This window comes from Cavia porcellus, unplaced genomic scaffold, assembly GCF_034190915.1.
Source record: "Cavia porcellus strain 051 isolate PalLab524CR breed Dunkin Hartley unplaced genomic scaffold, mCavPor4.1 scaffold_15, whole genome shotgun sequence".
NCBI classification, from domain to species: Eukaryota; Metazoa; Chordata; class Mammalia; order Rodentia; family Caviidae; genus Cavia; species Cavia porcellus.
In genome coordinates this window covers 47,962,696-47,976,516 of record NW_026947498.1, presented here as the reverse complement: position 1 = coordinate 47,976,516, position 13,821 = coordinate 47,962,696, and the positions used below count along the sequence as shown (strand labels likewise).

Genomic DNA, 13,821 nt, shown 5'->3' with positions numbered 1-13,821 from the left:
ATTTGTTTCTTTTTGAGTTCCTCTTATCAGTAATTAGCACCATCAAATATCTAGTTAACTGAATTCCTTTCCATTTTCTTCTATTTCTTAATAATCTTGATTCTAGTTTCTTTTTGACCTTACTACTTACTCTAATTATGTTGAACTGTTTCTTAGTACAAAGTCTTGATAATCAACTCTCTACCTTCTTCTGAGCCACTTCAACACTATGATTAGAGTTTTTCAAAAATAACAAATCTGCTCATGTCCCTCCTTTATGAAAGATAATTTAGTAGTTCTCCATTTCTCTTTAAATTAAGACTAATATGACTAATGAGGCTCTTTACAATCAGGCCTGTGTTAGCCTCCAGCCTCATTTGTCTATTCAGACACTCTTTTAGACCACTCTTGTACCATTATGTTTCTATATTTGTTGCCTTGGTAACTAACTCACATTGTGTTTTTTTCCCCTTAGTTTAGCTATTATTTACTTTAGGAAGTGCTCTGTGAATAACTCATGATCCATGAATCCATGATCATCTCCTCTCAGAAAATTTGGGCTAACTTTTGCTCATGTTTACATTCCTAAAATTTGAGATCCTGCCTGGCTCAAAATAAATGCTAAATAAATATCAAATGAATGAATGATTATAGCACAACTAGTGAATGGTGGCATTAAGTTTTGATCTCAGGTCCGCTGAGTCCAAATTTGCAACAACTTTTTTTGTTTGTTTGTTTTTGTTTTGAGAAAGGATCTCACTATGTGGTTCAAGATGACCTTGGACTTAATATGTAGCTGAGGCTGGCCTCAAACTTGTGGCAATTTTCCTGCTTCTCCTGGGACTACAGGCATGTGCCACCATGCCCAGCAGCAACTTTAATCCAGGGTTTAGACTGTCTTTCATTTTTAAAATCTTTTTGCAATTTTAGAGTAAAATAAAAATAGTAAAAGCTATAATGCAATCATCTTGTAGGACAGATTGACTCTACTGGAATAATAAATAAAAGTCATTGTCAGCTTGATCTATAGGTTTGGAAAAATGAGTTTTGCTGCTATGGGATAATATTTATTTTTAACAAGTACGGAACATTGTGGTGCATGTGTGTAATTAAAGCTATTCTGGAGTCTGAAGTAGGAGGATCTCTAAATTGGAGGATATTCTGAGCAACTTTGGGAGACCCTGTCTTCACTAAAGAGAAAAAAAAAGAAAAAAAGAAAAAAAGAAAAGAGCTGGGAATGTAGCTCAGTTCTCCCTGGATCCAATCTCCAGCACTACTAAAAAATGTATTATAAAACTCAGTATCAAATTATCTTTTACCTTACTTTTTATACCTGCACATGTCTGTGAGGAAAATTTTTGGGAGGGGCACATAGCATACTTTAAATGAGATATTTTTGACTGTGATCAAATCACTTTAGGGAGTTGACTTGTAAACCACTAAAAAGAGTTTTCAATTGTTCTAAATTGCAAACTGATGGTCACCACTGATAAACATCTTTGAAAAAGGTTAATAAAGCATCTCTTTCCACTTAGGACATGATGTCAATTTTAAAGTTCTGAAATGTGCGTACATTGGTATAGTCCAACTTTTACATCTTTGTGTATGAGGAAACTTGGGTTTATGGTAACCTCATTTTCCTTTTTGAGCAGGAACTTTCTTGGATTATCTTCTGAGCTTTGCTTACAGTGGGAGGATAACCTGGTAAATGTGGCCTCTAGCACTTTGCACACAATCTTTTATGATTTACATGAAATGTTTTATGATTATGATGATCTCTCAAATGAGATAAGATTTTCAGCTGTATGTTCCGATCTGCCAGTCAGAGCTTTATTGTCTGTATTACTTGTTGCATTATAACCATTTATTTGATATCTGTATTTTTTTAGATGGGGTCTTGTTATGTAGTTTAGACTGGACTTGAGCTCAAGAGTTAGCTCAGGTTGGCCTCGAATTCATAGCAATCCTCATGTTTTAGCTTCGCAGGTGATGAATGGGATTACAGATGTGCACCACCATGTACAGCCCTATTATCTATATTTTGTATGAAACTATAATCTTCACAGACCATGGGTATTGTAAAATGCCTTCTAATAGAAGGTACTTTTTTCTCCCTTTAGCACTGGAGATACAATAGGAAAATGACAAGCAAGGTCTCTAATCTCAGACTTTAGCTTTTTTTTTTTTTAGCTTTTTAAAAACTTTTCGTTGGGGGTACTTGGGATTGAGTACAGATAAACTAGGCAAGCAATCTACCACTGATCTATACCCCTAGACTCATCCTAGAGCTGTCACATTTATTTATTATTTGTATGGATATATGTATGTATATGTATGTATGCAGGCACTTCAGTTTTTTGAGACAAGGTCTTGCTAAATAGTTCAAGCTGGCATAAAATTCAAAATCCTCCTGCTGTAGCCTCTTGAGTATTAGGATTATAGACATATATATCCATGCCCCACTGCAACCACCATGTCCAGCTTAGGATTAGATTTGTAATGCAATCATGTTGAATAGAACTTTCTGTGATGATAGAAATTCTTTTTTGTCTTGTCCAGCATGGCATTAGCCACATGTGATCACTGAACACTTGCAAGATGGTTGGTGTGAATAAGAAACTAAATTTCTAACTTTTAGTTAAGTTGCTACCTATGTTCATTGGTTACCATGTTGGATAATTCTAGAGGATTAAGGAGTAGGAGAAGAAGTTAGTAAATAAATGAAATAGCATCATATAGTAATTTAAACTGAAAAGGAAGAAAACAGGTGATGAACTATACCTAGGGAAGTATAAGAGAGAGATGGGTTTAGTTAAATAGGCATCATTAAGTGTAAACTGAATGATACATAAAGCTATAATTTAAGAAAACTTTGTTATTTAATGCATTGGGAACACTTATTTGATAATCCAGTGATTTCCTTTTGGAAAACAAGTCTCAAACTTCGTTGTGAGCCCCTATATTTCTTTTTATTAACTGCAAACACTTTTTTTTAGACCTGAATTGTCATCCCCCATTCCTACTGGTGAACCCTCAACATTGGGAGGTATGCTTTTGTTTTACTCACTTTTTAAAAATAGTTATTTGTGGTTTAAAAAAAATCTTCAAGCAAGTGTAATTTTTCTATGCATGTTTAAAAAATTCTCTTTGATTTTTGTTCAAGAATATCAAGAAAAATTTATTATTTTTCACTAATTTCATGGCACTGTGTTGTTAATTCTCAAACATATGTTAGTTATATTACAAATCAGAACACAGCCTTAAAAATTAATGGGTGATTTAATGAATTATTTTAAGGGTTATGTCAAAAGCTAGAACATTTTAGTGCTAATGGTCATTTGTCCTATAAAGTTTTGCAGAGGTAAGGATTTTTCTGATTGTGTTTTGTGGTAAAGTTTAATGTGTATCTTTGATCTCTGTATGCCTTGTGAATTGGAGGTTTTTATTTTTCATTATAGAATGCAAACTTCTTTGTATTAAAAATTTCAAACACATATAAAAATAGAATAGCATGATGTAGCCCAGCTTTAACAATTATCAAAGCACAACCAATCTCTAACCTTCACGCACTTTTTCTCTACAGTATAGTTACATGAGATTAGAAACAAAGTTGTAACTATTTCTTGCTCTAAGAAGACCCATTGCAAATGTGTCTTGAGGTTAAAATGGACTGAATTTACAGTATGAAAATGTAAAAGACTTTTACGAGAAGTTTTTGAAGTCGATTCTTAGTTTCTTGGTATGAATTCTGAATAATCAGGAACTGAATTCAAACATGTGTTTTTGTTTTCTGCTTAGGTGCTGTTCTCAGTGTTCCATATCCAGGAATGTCTTCTCATGAAGGTGCCTCAGAGAGTAGCTTGCAAAGTCCAGAGGAGAGTGTGAGTCACGATGTTTTGCTACTTACCTTCTAAAACATAGAGGGCAGGAATTAAGAGCAAGTTTATTTTTCATTAGTGGACTACCTAGGACTTTGTGTGGTATCTTACTGTAAAAAAGTCATGAATTCTAAACCAGTGCATTAAAAATCTGATATTCCTTGGAGAACTATATAAATATCTTTTGGAAGAGGTTTTTGCATTCAAATTTTACATGAAATGACATGCAGCTTACAGAACTCTAATTGTCATAAACTGATGTTCTAATCCTTCGTAAATCATGTCTTAGGTGTCTTTTCTTTAGAGAAAAAGAATACAGATTTTATGTAACTTAAAATTTAAAAAAATTTTTAAATGCATCATTATAATAGGAACTTGTCTACTAAACATTAAATCCTATATCTGAGTCTTTATTGTAAAAAAATTAGATACTAAGTAAAAAATTACCTATTGCCCAGGTAGAATGCTGTAGTGTTCTAGAAATGATAGAATTCCCTCATTCCTTCTAAATTTATTAAGAATAATTCTATTGTAAGAAGCTGTTGTTACTTCACTCTCATTCATTTAGTCATTTATTTATATCACTATAGACACTGATATTTATTTTATTCCTTGGACTATAATACAGTATTTATTTTTCCTGCTCAAATTGTTTTTTGTCACTGAAAAACCTGAATTTTGTTACAAAATAATACAACAGAAAGTTCACTGAATATGATTTTTGATTCCATATAGCAACCAACCTATAAGAAATTATCACTTTTTGAGCTGGTATAGTATCAAAAAAGAATATTCACAGTTATTTGAAAAGATTATTAACATTTCTTTGTTTTCTCCAATATGTATCTGGGTGGCCAGATTTTCTTCATGCATTTTAACTAAAATACAATATTGCAATGAATTGAATGTAGAAGTAAATCTGAGAACCCAGCTGTGTTTTGTATTAATCCATATGTTAGTAAAGAAGTTGCAAAAATGTAAACATCATGTTTTTTACTCTTTTATTTTGCATAAAATTTTTATTTTTACATGAAATGGGTTATTGCTATTTTAAAGTGACCTAATACATATTTTCAAATCTCTCTTGTAACGTTTTTCAGTTTTAAAATTTTGGTTTATTAATACATGTGTATAGTATCTAATGTTTACATTCCTTGTGGGAAATTGGCACATGTACGTGACACATTTTAATTTGGTTTGGTAAATACTTAAAGCTATAATCTACATAAGCCATACTTCTTTGATTTGCTCAATTATATTTAAGAGTTTAAGGGGGCTCTGGTATCAAAATTTGAGAATCATCTTCCTAGACTATTTTTAAATGATAATTACATAATAATCCACTCTTTTAAAACTCACTTTGATGATTTCCTATGGAAAAATTTTCATCTTCCCTTGAATTGGTCAGTGTGTGTTCAAAGGAATGTACAAATGCACAGTAATTTTAATATTTTTGTGAATTTGTTTCAAAGTCAAATACTGCATGAAAGTTCATTGTCAAAAATTATGTGTGACATAGTATCTGGAATTTTGTAGCCAGTTGATAAGTATTTGTTGTGAATAAATATCACTGACACTGTTTTTTCTAAAATTCCAGATTAGCAATGAAATTGTGAATGTTATTGAAGAGCCCACAAAACCAGCGGCTGAACAGATTGCAGAATTCAGTATCCACCTTTTGGGGAAGCAATATAGGCAAGACCTACAGGACCCCTCCAGCTCCTACCACAAGAATCTTATAGAAGAATTTATTTCAGAGGTGGGTGGTTTTGTTTATTTGTTCAATAAACAAGACAATTTTCTAGGGATGTAAGTTTTCTGTATTAACAACACTGTTTAATGGTTATATTTTTGACTCAGTCTGTCCTTCTATCTGGTTCCTAGAGTAGTGACTTAGCTATTTCTTCAGAAAATCTGTGAAAAGTTCACCAAAAGACAGCTAAGTTCTTTTTTTCCTTTTTAAAAAAATTTTTTATTTTCCCTGTGGGCCTGACACATTGGAGCTAGCCAGCTCTATTGAGCCCTGGAGGCTGAGGGTGAAAAAGGTGAATTCCAGAGTACTTTCACTGGCTCAGGAGTGCTCTAGACCATCACCCCCAGTGGTTAGGACTGCGCCTAGCTTTCTGAACAATGGTAGGAGGCACAGGAGATCCCGCAGGCCTGACTAGGCCATGTCTAGCCACCTCTGTTGAGAGCCCTTTGAGCTGAGGGCACCCAAGGTCCCTCCAGGAGAGCTCTGGACAATCACTCCAGTGGTTTGGACCCTGCCCAGCTTTCAGAACAACCATAGGAGGCACGGAGATCCCACTGGCCTGGCTAGGCCATGCCTAGCCACCTCCATTGAGCACTGGATGCTGAGAGCAGGCGAGGTGAATTCCAGCATGCTTGTGCTCACTCAGGGAAAGCTCTGGACCTTGGCTCCCCAGTGGTTAGGACCCTGCCCAGCATCCTAGACCACCGGAGGAGGACCCACAGAAGGTCACTGCGGACCTGACTGGGCCATGCCCAGCAACCTCCAATCAGTGCTGGGGATCTGTGAGCACATGAAGTCATTCCAGCATGCCAGCAGAAAACTCTGAAAAATCACTGGAAACCTGGAAATAAAGGAAAACGACAAAACAAAAGACCAAAGTGCAATCTCAAACCTCCAGCCCATCCCAAGCAAGCCTAGGGTCCATGTAAATAGAAAAAAATATAAGCCATACACCTGAAATGCCTGAAATGATATCAACTGAAGTAAAGAAACAACTTTGGGAAGCTATAAAAGAACTCAAATCAGAAATAATCTCCCAGGTAAAAAAAGAAATGATAAATGTAATTAAAGAAGCGCTAAACACATCTAATGAAGACATGGTTAAAGAAATTAGAGGAACAATGCAAAAAGATGGAAACTTTGAATCAACAGTATAAGAAACGATGTATGAAGCAGATTCAGAGAGGTATACAGGAAATCAAAAATTCCATTGAAAGTTGGCAAAACTGCCTCAACGAAAGTGAAAATAAAATTTCAGACCTTGAAGACAAGATTGTAGCTAGTGAACAGGAAAGGAAAAATCTTTTAAAAATAACAAGGAATCAGGAAATAACAATTCAACAGCTGCAAGATGATGCAAAGAAAAACAACATAAGATTGGGATAAAGGAAAAAGAAGGTGACAACACAAATGATATCAAGAGGCTATTTACAGAAATAATAGCTGAAAATTTCCCAAACATGAGAATGGAAACTGACATGAGGATTAGTGAAGCATATAAAACTCCGAATAGCAATAACCAAACTAAAACTACATCCAGACATTTAATAATCAACATCCCAGAAATCCAACATAAGAACACAATATTAAAAGCTGTTGGAGAGAAGAAACAGATCACTATAAAGGAAAACCTATCAGAATCACAGCAGACTTCTCAACACAAACAATGAAATCAAGAAGAACATGGAGTGAAGTATTTCAGATCCTAAAGGAAAATGACTTCCAACCCAGACTGATGTGTCCTGAAAAACTGTCTTTCAAAATGTATGGACAAATAAAATACTTCCATGTTGAAGAACAGCTGAAGAATTTCATGATCACCAAACCAACCTTGTAAAGAATACTGAAACACATTCTAGATATATGTAAGAAAAACCCACCAACACGGCAGACAGTTAAACAGAGTAGAAAGACAAAGAAGCAACAGCAGAAAGATAACATGTCAAAAATAAATCAATATATATCAGTTACAACCAGTAATGTAAATGGCCTCAATTCACCAATTAAAAGAAACAGATTGGCAGAATGGATCAAGAAACAACAATCAACCATATGTTGTATACAAAATCCCATCTAATCCAAAGGGAAACTCATAGACTGAAAGTCAAAGGATGGAAAACAATATTTCATGCAACAGAACCCCCCCCCAAATCACAGGTAGCTATTCTGTTTGCAAACAATGTGAAATTCAAACCAAGAATGATCCAAAGAGATAAAGAAGGTCACTACATACAAGTTAGGGGAAAACTTCAAGAGGAAGAGATAACAATCTTAAATATATATGCACCAAATTTGGGAGCATCCAGCTATACAAAACAAATATTGACAGAAATGAAAAATCATAGAAGCAGTAACACAATTATAACAGTTATAACATACCATTGACACAAAGGGACAGATGAACCATACAGAAAATCAGCAAAGAAATAACAGAACTGAATCACATCTGTGAACACATGAACTTGATAGATATATACAGAGTGTCACACCCAACATCAGAATATACATTCTTCTCAGCAGTACATAGAAAATTCTCTAGACCATATAACAGCCCACAGAACATACGTAAGTAAATACAAAAGAGTTGAAACTATTCCATGCATGTTATCTGATCATAGCACCATGAAACTAGAAATTAATGATAAAAGAAACTGCAAATACCTCCCCTATGGAAACTGAATAATATACTCCTGAGCAACTAGTGGGTCACAGAGGAAATTAAAGAACAAATTAAACAATATCCACAAGCAAATGAAAATACAAATACAACTTACCGAAATCTGTGGGATGCAGTGAAAGCAGTCCTCCGAGGAAAACTTATTGCAGTGAATTCCCACATCAGGAAAACAGAACAAACAAAAAAAGAACCTGATGGTATACCTGAAATATCTAGAAAAAGAAGAGGAAGTCAAGTTCAAATCCAAAAGAGGGGAGGAAATTATAAAGGTCAGAGCAGAAATCAATACAATAAAGACTAAGAAAACAATCCAAACAATCAATGAATCAAATAGTTGGTTCTTTGAAAGAATAAATAAAATTGATAAGCCCCTAGCCAACCTTATTTAAAAAGGGGAAGAAAAACTCAAATTCATGCAATAAGGAATGAAAAGGGTGAAATCATTACGGTGTATGGAAATACAGAGGATCATCAACATCTATTTTGAAAACCTCTAATCTCCTAGGCTTCATAACACAGAAGAAATGGAGAGATTCCTAGAAACATATGTAATACTAAAGCTGGGTCAAGAAGATGTAAAACTACTGAATAATCCAATTTCTATTAATGAAATTGAAAATGTAATTAAGTCCCTACCTACAAAGAAGAGCCCAGGCCCAGATGGATTCATTGAGGAATTCTACAAGAAATACAAAGAAAACATAATGCCGAAACTCCTCAAACTCTTCAATGAAATTGAAAGGGAAGCAATTCTTCCTAAGTCATTCCTGGAAGCAAATATTACTCTAGTACCAAAACCTGAGAAAAACCCAACTATAAAAGAGAACTACAGGCCAATGTCCCTAATGAGCATAGATGCAAAAATTCTCAATAAAATATTGGCAAACAGAATTCAGCAAATCATCAAGAAGATTTTGCATCATGACCAAGTGGGATTCATCCTGGGGATACAGGGGTTGTTCAGCACATGCAGATCAATAAATGTAATCCATTATATCAATAGAGCCAAAAATAAGAATCACACGATCATTTCTATAGATGCAGAAAAAGCTTTTGATAAGGTCCAACACTTATTCATGATAAGAACCTTACAGAGAATTGGAATAGATGGTCTTTACCTCAATATGATAAAGGCCATCCATGACAAACCAACAGCCAGCATCATATTAAATGGCCAAAAACTAAAAGCCTTTACCCTAAAATCAGGCACAAGACAAGGATGTCCATTATCACCACTCCTATTCAAAATAGTGATGGAAATACTAGCCAGAGCAGTTAAACAAGGCAGAGAAATAAATGAATAATGATAGGAAAAGAAGAAGTTAAATCACATTATTTGCAGATAACATGATACTCTACATAGAAAACCCCCAAAACTCCATTGAAAGACTCTTAGGTATAATAAATTCAGTAATGTAGCTGGATACAAAGTCAACACTCAAAAATCAATAGCATTCCTATACACTACAACAACAAAACCACTGAGAGAGAAATAAGAGAAGCCACACCCTTCACAGTAGCATCCAAAAAAACTGAAATACTTAGGAATTAATCTAATGAAAGAAGCAAAATATCTATTCAGGAAAAAATTATAATATCCTGAAAAAAGAAATTGAAGAGGACCTCAGAAAATGGAAAGACATCCCTTGTTCATGGATAGGAAGAATAAATATTCTGAAAATGGCCATTCTTCCTAAATTGTTATACAGATTTTATGCAATCCCAATCAAAGTAGCACTAATATACCTCATAGATCAAGAGAAATATTCCTAAAATTCATCTGGAATCAGAAGAGTTCTAGAATAGCAAAGGCAATTCTAAGCAACAAAGACAAGGCAAGAGGCATCACAATCCCTGACTTGAAGTTATACTACAAAGCTAGGTAATAAAATCAACACGGTACTGGAATAAAAACACACCTGAAGATCAATGGAATAGATCAGAAAATACAACTACAAACACACTCAGCCACTTTATCTTTGATAAAGGGGCCAAACATGTCCACTAGAGGAAAGATAGTCTCTTTAATAAATGGTGCTGGAAAAATTGGCTCTCCATATGCCGAAAACTAAAACTAGATCCATGCCTATAAATGTACTAAACTAAAGTCTAAATGGATCAAAGATCTAACTATTAAAACAGAAACACTAAATCTGTTGGAAGACAAAGTAGGTAAAAATCTTGAAAATATAGGGGTAGATAGAGAATTCATGAACAAGAATCAAACCATATGGGAAATACTTCCAAGAATCAGTAACTGCGATCATGTCTTATTAAAGAGTTTCTACATGTCAAAAGAAATCTCCAGCCTAGTGAAAAGAAAACCCACAAATTGGGAAAAAATCTGAGTGAACTGTTCCTCACTCACAAGACTTTTGTCTAGAATATATAAAGAGTTAAAAAAAATCAGACTTTCAAAATTCAAAGACCCAATCCAAAAATGGGCATCTAAAATGAAGACACAGTTCTCAGATGAAGAAATACAAATGGCAAATAAATACATGAAAAAATGTTCAGCATCATTATTCATTAGAGAAATGCAAATTAAAACCACACTGAGGAGATTTCATCTCCAGAAAGAATGGCCAGGATCAAGAAAACTACCAACCACAAATGCTAGAGAGGCTGCGGGGAATAAAGAACTCTTCTGCACTGCTAGTGGAAGTGCAGACTGGTGCAACCAATATGGAGGTCAGTCTGGAGATTCCTCGAAAATCCGGGGTTGGAACTCCCATTTGACCCAGCTATTACACTTCTGGGTATATTCCCAGACGAATTGAAAACATCATACCACAGTGATATATGTGCACCCATGTTTATAGCAGCACAATTTATAATAGCCAGACCTTGGAAACAAGCTGAGTGTCCATCAACTGAGGAATGGCTAAAAAAGATGTGGTATTTTTATACAATGCAGTCCTACTCAGCTATAAAGAATGATCACATTGAGATATTTATAAATAAATGGATGCAACTTGAGACCATACTCATAAATGAAATAAATCAAATTCACATGTATAAATACTGTATAGTCTCCCTAGTTTAAGAAATGGTAAGAGTACATAAGATTTTATGTAGTCATGGTTCCCCAGTATATTGCTTTGAAGTCTTATAATATTTTCATTCATTGGTTGGAATGGTTTTATTGCTTTGTTTGATTTTATTATGTGTGAAGGTATAAGAACAGCTAGTTTGAAGAAAACAAGACATTATGGCAGCCATTGCTGAGTTAGTGTCATCTTGCTTTGAATTCCTACCATGCTTTTGTTCTTCTGTTTTCCGTTGGTTCTACCATCTTGTGACTTACTGGATTTTAATATGTGTGATAGTATAAACAAATTTTTTTAATGAAAATGAGATATTATAGTAGCTATTGTTCATTATCTACTATTTGGTTTTGAATATCCTGTAATACTTTCATTCTCTTGAATAGTTTTATACTATTTTGTTATGTTTGATACTATTGTGTGTGAAGGTATGCTCAACTATTTCAAAGAAAAAATATATTATAGTAGCTACTGTCGATATCTGGTTGTCTTGTCATGAAGTGCTGTGTTCTTGCGTTGTTTTGTTCTGTTTTGCCTTGTTCTGTTCTCTTTTGTTTTATTCTCTTTAAAATAAAAAATTTTTAAAATTATAAATAAATAATAAATATAAATAAATACATATTTTAAAAAATATAAATAAGTAGTAAAGTATAAATAAATGGATAAAAATGTGTTTATTTTAAAGAGAATAAAACCAAACAAAATAAAACAATGAAAGTGATATAGAACTTCAAAACGACATAGTAGGACATCAACAATGGCTATCATGCTTCTTGTTTCTTCACAATAGCTGCCCATCTGACATAATAAAACCAACCAAAACAAAATAATAAAACCAATCAAGACAAAAAAATAAAAGCAATATAGGACTTCAAAACAAGATAATAGGAAACTGACAATGGCTACCTGACAGATAAATTCTTTATTAGAGATAAAATATTGCTCTGTACTAACAAATGCTCTTTCCAACTTCTGCTGCACAGATAAAGACTGAGTTCCATTGAATGGTTTTGACTTGACAGTAGTTGGGAAAATGAGCATCTCTGGGAAGTTATGGATAATGTATTGTTTTTTTAAAGGGAACATTACATTTAATTTTAAAAATTCATCTTTGGTATTCTTTTTTGTTACACTGAAAATTTTGAGTAGGTAACAGAGTTTGGAATCAAAAAATGCATCCAGTAAAAATAGATTTCCCTCCAGTATTTGTTCTTTGGCAAGAGGTATTTTTAAAAAAGAATTCCTTTAAATAACTGAATTAGACCATACCATAATTTTATTTTCTGAAAAATTCTGCACAGGACTGAAACTCAAGTTTCTTCCAGTTAAGAATGACCCCTTCCTGAGGCACTTCTAGTTGTCTTTGTCTTTGTGTGGTGGGCATTTGATTATCTACCCCTCTCTACCTGTGACAGGGCACATTATCTTTCTTGTTTGTTTTTTAGGACTAGAGATCAAACCTGTGACTGCATGCTTGCCAGGCAGGCACTTGTGTCACTGAGCTGTATCCATAGCCCATCTTTCCTATTTCTTTTTCATTCCCTCTTGATTGGGTTCTGGTTGACCAAAGCTTTCAATTCCATTAACTTGGGTTAATTTCCTTCCCCAGACACTGTGTCCAGATGGGAAATAAAAATATGCATCACTTAGCCAAAGAGCATTTTTGCAGTCATCAGACATGGGAGTGTCAGCCAGACTATTCATTTTCCTAGCCAGGTGGCCAAGTTGCAAGGTTTGGTATGTGGAAGAAATGCCAGCCAGACCAGTGGTCACCTGGCATCAGATAGTGTCTTAGGTTGGCCGTCTGGTTCTTTTTTGCCATTGGATTAAGGAACACTTAATAAGTTTTAGTGTTTGGATAAACAAACACTAAATGGAATGACTGCAGATTTAGAGAAAAAATGTAGCAAACACTCTGAAAAACATCTTTAGTTGAGACTTAGTAAGAGAGGTTAAAGCAATTTGATGATGATGAAGAGCCTGGACTTGTCATCAAAATACCTCCTTCTCTGTCCTGTATTTGTATCATATGTCCCCTTTTTACATTCTGTAAAATGCCTCTCAATAGCTACTTCTTTGTGTGGAACAGCAGAGATAGCTCTGTCTCCTGAGGATCTTGTCACTGTGCTTCCTGAAACTTGAAAGGGACCTTGTTTCTAGCTCTTTCCTTTCACAGCTTGTGCCCTCAATATTGCATCCTAGGTAGTAGTGAAGGAAACACTGGGAAAAAGAAAGCCTCAATTTGGACAGGAAGAGGTTCAAGTTTTACTTTTTTTTCTCTTTTTTAAAAATGAGGATAAAGGTAAGAGGAAGAGAGAAAATGACAAACTTGCAACAATGCCAAGTACGATGTCAGAGGGAAGGATAGTGTGATAAGCTTGGGAAGGTCTGTATGGAAGACAGTCACAGCACCAGCGCAGTGTCTTTGCATAGTGCTTTTATGCAAGTGCCTAGTGCTTCTACAGGCTTTCTGTCTACTTGCTCACA

General features: G+C 34.5%; 1 protein-coding gene across 4 annotated transcripts in view; it reads left to right on the top strand.

Moving 5' to 3' along the window:
- Window positions 1–13,821, top strand: part of Impg2 (interphotoreceptor matrix proteoglycan 2) — a 92,011-nt gene that overhangs the window by 41,993 nt on the left and 36,197 nt on the right. For all 4 annotated transcript variants that reach the window (XM_063224869.1, XM_063224868.1, XM_063224870.1 and 1 more), the window contains exons 6-8: window positions 2,976–3,025; window positions 3,778–3,860; window positions 5,455–5,616. In XM_063224869.1, the coding sequence (XP_063080939.1) occupies window positions 2,976–3,025; window positions 3,778–3,860; window positions 5,455–5,616 (295 nt within the window). The remainder of the gene's footprint in view (window positions 1–2,975; window positions 3,026–3,777; window positions 3,861–5,454; window positions 5,617–13,821) is intronic.